The following is a 10,160-nucleotide window of genomic DNA, read 5'->3' on the forward strand; positions in this document are numbered from 1 at the left end:
CGCGCAGGCTCAGCGGCCATGGCTCACGGGCCCAGCCGCTCCGCGGCATGTGGGATCTTCCCGGACGGGGGCACGAACCCATGTTCGCTGCATTGGCAGGCAGACTCCCAACCACTGCGCCACCAGGGAAGCCCCAACCCTTGCGTCTTTGTCTAAGACCCCGGACCTCTCAAGCTCTCCAGGATGTGTCTGGAAGAACAGCCTCCGTTTAGGGTTTCTCTTGGAGTTTTTGACTGCCCATAAGCACTTCAACAACCTCCCCACTTTTGGGAGCTGTCTGGGATGTAGACTGGAATCAACGTTGTATTTGTTTTCTATTTCTGCCAAAACAGTCTGCCAAAGCAGATTACCATGAGTTTAGTGACTTAAAACAACACAAATGTATTATCTTACAGCTCGGGAGGTCAGAAGTGTGGCGCATACCGCATAAGTCTAAAATCAAGGAGTGGGCAGGGCCGCATTCCTCTCTGGAGGCCCTGGGCTGGGGAATCAATTTCCTTCTCTTTCCAGCTTCTAGGGGCTGCTTGCATTCCTTGGTTTGTGGCCCCCTTCCTCCATCTTCAAAGCCAGTGACATCTCTTTCTCTGACTCTCTCCCCTTCTGCCTCTCTCTTTCACTTTTTTTTTTTTTTTTTGCGGTATGCACAGCCGCTCCACGGCACGCGGGATCCTCCCAGACCGGGGCACGAACCTGCGTCCCCTGCATCGGCAGGCAGACTCTCAACCACTGCACCACCAGGGAAGCCCTCTCTCTTTCACTTTTAAGGACCCTTGTGATAACACTGGGCTCACCCAGGTAATCCAGGAAAATCTTATTTTAAAGTCAGCTGATTAGCAACCTCAATTCCCTTTTGCCACGTGAGGTAACATTAACATATTCACAAGTTCTAGGGATTAGAGTGTGGACATTTGGGGACTTGTTATTCAGCCTGCCACAAACATCTTTACTAGTCTAGCATCACTGATACTTTTTTATAGGCAGGATGTGTTATTCTGTCATCTGCCTTCCATCCTTCCTTCATTTTGCAGATGCTGAGAGTGTTCTTTCAGTGGCCACAAACTGAAGCCTAAGCACAAGTCTAGATGGGATCGGGTATGTGCACAGTGTGGTATGCGCTCCCCCAGCTAAATCCTTGGGTCCGTCTTCTCCAGTCCCACCTCCAGCCACATCTGCAATCTTAGCAAAGCCCAGCTCGCCTGTGAAACTGGATCATGGCACATTGGTGATTTCATTAGGGAGAACTGACAGTGCAGTGGTTCCACCCCTGCAAAGGGAGGGTCCAGCCCTCTTGCCTTACCTCAGTAGCCCTGGTCACTTCCCCCACTCACTTCCACCCCAGCTATAGCCATGGGAAGATGCTCCCTGCAGCCCACACATGCCTCCAGGTGGCCTATGTGCTAATGACTGCCAAGTCGTCTGATCTTTTTTTCCAGTCCCACTTCTATCTCCTTAGTAAGAGCCTGTGTCACCTCTAACATGAATAACCACTACAGCCTTGTAACCTATGATACCCTCACCTGATGCCAAACTAACTTTCAGTCTTTTCCACCCTCTCTCTACCTGAACCCTTAATTCTAGCCAGTTGGGACCACTTATCATTCCTCCAATAAGCATTGCTGTTTCCAGCCTTCCCGCCTTTGCTGCTGCCCTCCCATCTGCCTGGAAATACCATCTTTCCTTCTCTTTGCCCTTGGAGATACTACTTGCCCCTTAAGTTCTTACTCGTTTCTCTGTCTTCAAGAAGGCTTCCCAAATGGCTCCAGCCACAGTGCTCTGAACATGTGCTGCACATTTGCCTCGTGGCATAGACTGCTTGGTATTGTCACCTATACATTTTCCTTGCTGGCCTTAGCTTCTGGAGTGCAGGGACTATGTCATATTTATGTCTGAAGGCCCCTTCCCCAAATTACACCTAGACAGTGTCTAGCCAGCGGGTTGGCTAACTGTTTACCCTGCACCCATGTCCCTGGGTGCTTCCCTGTGAGTGACAGGTGCGCCCGGGAGGGCAGAGAGGAGGGGAGACAGAGACAGAGGCAGCATTGTTTGGCACAGACCCGGGGCCAGACAAGGAGAAGCAGGAAGTGCATCCCCAGAGCCTGGGCAGGGCTGGCTGCAATGATGCACTGACACACCCTGGTCCTGATTAGCTTGTTTATTGAAAAGTTTGAAGCAGAGTTTTAGACATAAAAATCAAAGTGAGCAAACACAGAGGTCTCGGGAACCACAGCCAGAGTCACTGCGGAACAGGAGGTCCGACCAAGGCAGCTGCCATTATGCTGTTTGCCTCATGCTCCCTGCATACGGGGAAGGCTGAGGCCTAGTTACTGAATTAGAAGGGTGGTGGGGTTCCGAGCGGCCAAGGTAAGAAGGGCCTGAAGGCAGCCACCTCTGAAGCGGCGGGATGGGGGCTGCGCAGCTAGGGAGCAGTGATGGCGCAGCCCCCAGAGCCAGGAGGGGACTCAAAGGAGTGTGTGTCTGGGGAGCGAGCGAGGGAGGAGTCTGGAATGTGGGGGGAGTCGGGCTGCGTGGGAGAAGGGGATCCCCCATCCCAGCCTCACAAGCCTGAGTAGGAGGCCTCTGTGGTCTCAGACCAGGATGAATCCCGGCGGGAAGCTGGAGGCTGCCGCTGGTGGCCCCTCTGGTCGGGGCAGCCCAGGCGCATAAGTAGCATCCACATCCGCTCTCGGAACTTGACACCCACAAAGGCATAGAGCAGAGGGTTGAGGCAGCAGTGCATGTAGCCCATGCCCGACGTGACCGACTTGGCCACGTCCACACTGCTTTCTCGGCCACAGTTGCGGGCCACGGCCCCCAGGTCCATGAGGGTGTCCACCAGCACCACCAGGTGGTAGGGGGTCCAGCAGAGGGCAAAGGCCACCACCACCACCACCACCAGCCTCATGGCTCTGAGCCGCCGCTGGCCCCTGGAGACCAGCAGCACAGCCAGGATGCGGGCATAGCAATAGGCCATGACCAGCAGGGGCAGCAGGAAACCGGCGACCAGCTGCAGAACGCGCAGGGCCGTGCGGCCCACCTGCGGGAAGCTGTACTGGCAGTGGGTGGCGTTGAGGCGCTTGTCGTGGTGGGCAGACAGGAAGATGAAGTCCGGGAGCGCAAAGAGCAGACAGAGCCCCCAGACCGCCACACAGGTGAGGGCCACGCGGGTCGGGGGCCCCCGGCGGTAGAGCTGGGTGGCATGCACGATGCTCAGATACCGATCGAAGCTGATGCAGGCCAGCAGGAGGGCCCCCGCGTAGAAGTTGATGTTGAAGAGGGCACCCGCCACTTTGCAGAGGCCGGAGCCGAAGACCCACTCGACGGCTGCGTCCACCGCCCAGAGCGGGAGCGTCAGCACCAGCAGTGCGTCAGCCACGGCCAAGTGCAGCAAGAAGGTGTCGGTGCTGCTGAGGGCCGCCCGCTGGCTCAGCAGCACGGCCGCCACGGCGCCATTGCCCAGCAGCCCCAGCACGAAGAGGAGGCTGTAGAGGACGGGCAGGAAGGCCCGGTCGAAGTTGAGGCTGAAGTCCTGCGGGCAGGGTGGGGAGGGGCAGCAAGAGTGACTCTCGTTTTCTCCGTAGTCATAGGAAGAGTTTTCCAGGAGGAAGTCAAGCTCCGAGGCTTGGAACTCTTGGCGTTCACTCATCTGTGGAGGGAGGGAGGGCACAGAGCCTGTGAAGGGCTTAGATCAGCTCAGTGGTTTGTGGCCACCTAGAGGGGTGGGATAGGGAGGGTGGGAGGGAGACGCAAGAGGGAAGAGATATGGGGATATATGTATGTGTATAACTGATTCACTTTGTTGTAAAGCAGAAACTAACACACCATTGTAAAGCAATTCTACTCCAATAAAGATGTTACAAATAAATAAATAAATAAATAAAATTTAAAGTTAAAAGTCACTCCTTCGATTAGGAATTTGAGATTAACAGATACACACTACGACATGTAAAATAGATAAACAGCAAGGGCCTACTGTATGGCACAGGGAACTATATTCAATATCTTGTAGGTTATCTATAATGGAAAAGAATCTGAAAAAGAATAGATATATACGTAAGCATAACTGAATCACTTTGCTGTACACCTGAAACATTGTAAATCAACTATACTTCAATTAAAAAACATCACTCCTTCAAGATTTAGTCTGAGGAGCCTTTCTCGAAGCAACTCCTCTGTAAGGCAGGCCCGGAGGCCTGGGCTGTACCCTGTAACTGTCCTGAATTTCTTCTGAAACCACGCCCTCTGAGCTCCAGATGTCTGGCCTGGGTGCTGGGCTGGTAACTTCCCTCCTCGAAGGCTGCTTCTCTCTCTCTCCCTTCTGGGTCATCCCATCGGTCCAGGGACTGTGGACCAGAGGGAGCGCTTCCATCTTGTGCCCAGAGCCCACCCGGCCCCCTCTCCTCTCTCCTTGCCCTTCCTTCATGGCTTACGGTCCTCAGTGTCCTGGCCACGGCTAGTTCCACCACCTTCGTCCCCTGGCGCCTATCCGCAGTCCCCTCTCCCAGTCACTGGCCCTCCTCTTCCCTCCTCAGCCCTTGTCTGGGGACTCCAACTGCCTGCCCCCCACCCCGTGGGGCCCCTCTACAAATCACTGCAGCCCCCCCAACACATGCTTTCTGCCCCTGTCCTTCCCCTCCTCGACACTGAGGCCTGCCACCCGCCGGGGACTTGCCCAGCAAGCTCTATTAGAAACATTCCTTACCCCCTTCCCCTGCAAACCACGCCATAGCTGAGGGCCTCCCAGGGGCCAATTCAGTCTGGCATGGAAGATCAAAGTTCCAAGTCAGAGCTGAAGGGAGCCTTGGGGACCGTGAGGGGTGAGCCTCAACCTCATGCGTTTCGCAGATGAGGCACCAAAGCCAGAAAGGGGAGGGGTCTCGCCTGTGGTCATTCACAAGTCAGTGGCCAAGGTGGTTTCCCAATTCCCGGTCCAGAGTGCTTCTTCTACACAACCCCTGCATTCTCTACCTATTCACCCAACCCTCTGGTGGCCCCGGCTTGTGGGCCAGCCCTGACGTTCCCCTAGTGTCCTAGGCTCTCCACTTGGAGCCGTGGTCTGGCCTGGCTGGACAGCGGCACTTACCTCGGGGACCATGGCTGGGCTGGTACTCTGGCTGCCTGGCCGTGTGCTGCCTGCCCCTCTGCTTTGGTGCTTGTGGTCGGGAACCTCCGCTACACAGAGGAAGTCAGGGTTTCACGCGGTTCTCGGCAGCAGCCTCTTCCAAGGGGTTATCTATACCAGAACTCCCTAGACCCAAGGCCACGGGGTTCCTACCCCAACATCCCGCTGGCCCGGGGAAGCTGCTCTGGGAGTTGAACACAAGCCTGGGACCAGAAAAGCCTGGGGCCGAGGGAAGGGCAGGGGCAGGTGCTTTGAGGGGAGAGGTCTGAAGGAGAAGCAGGGCAGCTGCAAGGGCAGGGGTAAGAACTGCTGCTCATCCATCCTGGGCTGGAGTTGCTCTCACACGATTGTGGACTGGATAGCTAAACGTGTTAACTCTATAAAGGAGATGAACCTTCTTAAAAATGAAAATATTTGAAAGCAATCCATCACACTAATTCTAGTCCTTTACCATTGCCCCTCCCTGCTAAGCAACAGGGGCAAGGAAAGGGAACTGCTAGTAACGAACTTGCTGTGTGCTGGGTGTTGCTTTAGGCGTTTTCCCTGACACTGCCTCATTCCAACCACACAACTCCCTTGTAGGGGCGGGGGGTGGGCGGCATCCCCATGTCTAATCCAGAAAGGGGAAAGGCCTTCGCCAGACATAACAAGCAAGGGTAGGTGCTAAGATTGAACCCACAGCTGTCTGACTCTCCTTTTACCACTCCTCACACTGCCTTCAGTTGCTTTCTAATGCATAAACAATGATATATTCACACAGTTAAAAACAAATGAACTAAAAGCTATATATTTTAACATGGACGCATCTAGAAAAGCCAATGACCAATGGTGGAAGAGGCAAGTTAGGGAATACTGTGTATAGTTTGACACCACTTAGGTAAATTCGAAAAACCACACACACAAAACAATACCGTGTTGTTTTGGATACAGCTATTTGTCCTAGAAGTTTAAAGTAGGGAATGGACACACCACACATCCACGAGAGCAGTTGCTTCTGGAGTGAAGAGAAGGGGAATAGGGCTGGGGAAGACTACATGGGGATCTCCCTATTGCCCTGCTCTCATTATCAGAGGGAAAAGGCAGCCCCTTGCCTCTCCCAAGCAGTTTCTCTCTCTCCTCATAGGTGAAAAGCAGAGAGAGAGAGAGAGAGAGAGAGAGAGAGAGAGAGAGAGAGAGAGAGAGAGAGGGAGACTGAGACAGAGGCTACGGCATTGGGGTCCAGTTTTCAGCCAGAATGCGTCACCTGAGCCTCCGGGCTTGGGTCTGGAATTCAGCTCAAACTTAATGGACAAAACACACAGTTGTGAGGCAGCGAGGTCCTTCCCCGCCTCCTGTGGCCAGAAGATGTGACTATCCTTGCTCTAAGCAGTTTGTCACCTGCAGGATCCAGGCCCGAGGGAACTAAGGGCTTGGAGGAGGTCAGGAGCAGCACAAGTGGAGGGGCCTGGGAGGATTCCAGAAGCCACAGCAGTTAGGATAGGTAGGACTTGGCAGGTGACTTGCCTGCAGGTGGAGGAAGACAGGTGGGAGCCGGGAGCACAGCTTCCGATGCTGGTCCATGAAGAGTTTCCATTCACTGGGCTTCTACAGGTGAGAGAAAGGAGGAAAACAAAAAGCTCTATTTGTTCAACTTAAAGGAGGTTCTTGTATTCTGCAGTTATGGCCTTCATCCCCTTTTTGGTAGTAAAAGGATCTTCTCTTTATGAAATGTTGGTGACAATAGCATCTTGTGTTAGCAGGAGTTGACAACCCAGTGTGGGTCCTCCAGATACATGTGAAATTTCTAAGTTTAGGGACCTCTGGTCTCCTTCCTGTGTCCCAGTCTCCTCATTTGCCACATGGGGACCAAGATCCCCACCTTCCTGGGTTGCTGGAAAGGAGAAACGAGAGGAGGTCAGCTAAGAGTGTTGGAAAGGTGCAGAGAGCTTTCCTTTCTGCATTGGGCCATATCCTGAGAGGCCAGCCTGGGCTGTGGGGCGGGCTGTTACCGCTACTGCCTGTGTGGCCATGATGCAGTGGGAAGAATGGGAAAAATGCTGAATTTGGCTGGCTCCAGCCCTGACTCCACCCCGTTCGAGGTGTGTGACCTATGACATAACCGTATGTGAGCTGGTCTCAGCGGGGGTGTTATAAGATGATCTGAGGGCTTCCCTGGTGGCACAGTGGTTGAGAATCCCCTGCATTGGCAGGCGGATTCTCAACCACTGAGCCACCAGTGGTTCGAGCCCTGGTCCAGGAAGATGCCACATGCCGTGGAGCAACTAAGCCCGTGCGCCACAACTACTGAGCCCACGCACTGCAACTACTGAAGCCCGCGGGCCTAGAGTCCGTGCTCCGCAACAAGAGAAGCCACCGCAATGAGAAGCCCGCGCACCACAACGAAGGGTAGCCCCCGCTCGCCGCAACTAGAGAAAAGCCCGCGCGCATCAACAAAGACCCAATGCGGCCACAAATAAATAAATAAATAAATTTGTAAAAAAAAAAAAAAAAAAAAAAAAGATGATCTGAGATGACCAAGGCTGTGAGGTCTCCACACAGGGCTCAGCCCTTAGTAGAAGCATATCTGAGAATGCTGAGTGTGAGGGATACTGGCCACAAACCCAGAGTCCCTGGGAGACCTTCCACGTCAGGGGAGCCCTGGGATGGAGTGTGCTGCCCTGTGGACGTGGCTGGAGGACAGATCCTTCGGAAAGGCTGCCCCATGCCTTAGCTTGGGAGGGTTTGGCCAGTCCTGGCCGAATCCTCTGGCTGTCCCCACTGTGTCGCCTTAGGCGAATCATTTTACCTCTCTGCCTTGGTTCCCTCATTTGAAAAGTAGGGATAAAGCTAGTCCACCTGTGTCAGGGCTGCTCTGTGAACTGTAAACGATACATATGGCACAGGGTAAAGAACCCAGCCAGCAGCAGTTTCCTCCCCTTCTAGTAACTTTCCAGACCAGCCCCTCCCAAGGCCACAGAAGTTCAGGTCTGCAGTTGGCCACTGCTGTCTTTCACAGCTCACATGCCTCAGAAGGTGCCGAGCCAAGAACCTTGTCTGGCCCACTAACTCGGCCCTCTCCTATCCCAAGCAGCTCCCAGACCAGCTTCCAAGCATGCCCAGCCCTGGGGAAGACCCACCTAGCCAGGAGCCTGTACCCTAAGTTCTGGTAGCTGCACCCTTCTTCTTCTGGCCTCCCGAGACACCAGTGGGGAAGCTTCAGAAGGAAGTTAGTCAGAGTGAAGCTGCTCTGAGCCCCACCTGTGGTCAAGGTGTGAAATGTGCACCTGTCTCTTCTCTGCCACCCCTCCCCCTGTTTTTTTTTCTGTCTTTCACACCTCTGGGCTGTGGTTTGGGGAGATGGGAGGCTTGAAGGTCTGAGCCCTGGGCCCGGTCCCTCACAGGAAGGAGGGCCTCCACAGCTGTCTGTCAGGCCAGCCAGGGAAGGGGGCCACTTCCTCTTCCTCCACCCTCTCAGTGTCTGCTGTTTCACAGCCTCTCTCACAGCTTCTCCGAATGCCCCTGGGAGCCCTGCTCCCAAAGTCCTTTGGACTAGGCTGCTAGCCCCCAGCTGTCAGGGAGGCAGGCTCAGCGAGGCCCAAGCTTTCCGTGGGTCTCAGGTGGTGGTCCAGACTGGGACAGAGCCTTTCTTACACAAAATGAAGAGTCCTAACCCCACGAAGGGGGTGTGCGTCTGCCCCAGACACTGCTGGGACTCTACGCTTTCCTTCTGCCAGCTGAGGATTTCACAAGAGAAGGAGAGCTTAAGTCACAGGGAGGCCCAGGGACTGGGAACTGCCCCCTCCTCTGTCCTTTTCCCTGCAGCTCTGAGCCCTACAGGGAGGCAAGTCCTTTCCAAGTGCTGGGGCCATGGGCTGGGGCTTCAGCAGTCCAGGCCCATGGGACTGAGCCCCCAAGCTATGGGGGTGCTCATTCTTTTGGGGACCAGGGAAGGAGGATGTTGCTGCCATCTGTCAGGTGGCAAAGGGAGACAAGGCAAGTCAGGCCATGGGACCAGCAGGTGCCAAGGCCAGGCAGCGAGGAAGAACTTGTCAGCCCAGGAGCAGGCAGTCTGGTTGGAAAGAGGGTATGCATGAAAGCAGGGGGATGGAGTGGGCTGGAGAGTAGTTCAGGACCCAAGCCCTGCCACCAAACACAATGACCTTCCTGTCATCCTGTCCGCAGCAGTGCCTGGGAACCAGTAAATAATAATAGCTTCCACTTGGCAAGTCCTTGCTTTCGTACACACAATCTTCTTTAAACCTTTAAGCCTCCCGGGGAGCCAGAGGTTGCTGTAAGCATTTTGTAGAATGGAGCAGAGGTTCAGAGAGGTGAAGCGACCTGTCCTAGGCTAGTCAGCCAGCAGGGTTTGTGACAACATTCCTACCCAGGCTGCTTTCTGATGTGCTCTCCCAACCCCCTCAATCATGCTGCCGCCTAAGGACTGGATCTTTCAGGAGCCACACTTTGCTTACATGCCATCCCAAGCAGGCATCTTGTGTGAGGGCAGGTGCTCACCTGGCGGGGATTGTGCCCTAGAGGGAGCTTTGGTAGACCTCACCACATCCCCATTCTTCTGCCCTGCTCCTCCCCACGTACTAGGGAGAAGAAATGTCAGAATCTCCAGGACGGGGAACCTGGAGGACCAAGCAAAAATCCGCCTTTTGCGACGCCTCCAGGAGGATCTGTGGTGCTTCCAGAAGTCTCCCTCCCACCACAGGCTCCTGAAGACCTGGCTTGGAAAATTCCCCACCTCTGCAGTTGGTGTGCATCTGTTCCCATCCCCCCCCCCACCCCGGTCCCTGGGACGCCACCTCTGCTCTCGGGCCTGTCCGGACTCTCCAGAGGTGCAGGTGGCAACACTGGCAACGCACAAAAACTCTATCATGGAAGCCTGACCTTGATGAATTCTTTTTTTTTTTTTAAATTGAAGTATAGTTGATTTATAATGTTGTGTTAGTTTCTGGTGCACAGCAAAGTGATTCACATATATATATAGATATATATATTCTTTTTAAAATATTCTTTTCCATTATGGCTTATTACAGCATATTGAATATAGTTC

General features: G+C 54.2%; 1 protein-coding gene across 1 annotated transcript; it reads right to left on the reverse strand.

The window, feature by feature from the left end:
* Nucleotides 1-2,459: 2,459 nt before the first annotated feature.
* Nucleotides 2,460-9,867, reverse strand: CXCR3 (C-X-C motif chemokine receptor 3). Its single transcript, XM_007117861.3, has 3 exons — nt 9,695-9,867; nt 5,081-5,169; nt 2,460-3,669 (listed from the first exon to the last, which is right to left on the reverse strand). The coding sequence occupies exons 1-3, from the start codon at nt 9,865-9,867 to the stop codon at nt 2,555-2,557; spliced, it is 1,377 nt and encodes a 458-aa protein (XP_007117923.1). The 3' UTR covers nt 2,460-2,554.
* Between the last annotated feature and the right edge of the window lie 293 nt (nt 9,868-10,160).

The sequence above is a fragment of the Physeter macrocephalus genome, chromosome 21 (assembly GCF_002837175.3).
Source record: "Physeter macrocephalus isolate SW-GA chromosome 21, ASM283717v5, whole genome shotgun sequence".
Taxonomy (NCBI): domain Eukaryota; kingdom Metazoa; phylum Chordata; class Mammalia; order Artiodactyla; family Physeteridae; genus Physeter; species Physeter macrocephalus.

Coding starts and splice junctions, on each gene's coding strand:
- CXCR3 (XM_007117861.3), bottom strand. CDS start 9,867: ATGCACACCAACTGCAGAGGTGGGGAATTTTCCAAGCCAGGTCTTCAG. Junction 5,170..9,694: donor TCTGACATTTCTTCTCCCTA/GTACGTGGGGAG, acceptor TCCTCTGTGTAG/CGGAGGTTCCCGACCACAAG. Junction 3,670..5,080: donor GCCCAGCCATGGTCCCCGAG/GTAAGTGCCGCT, acceptor AGCCCTTCACAG/GCTCTGTGCCCTCCCTCCCT.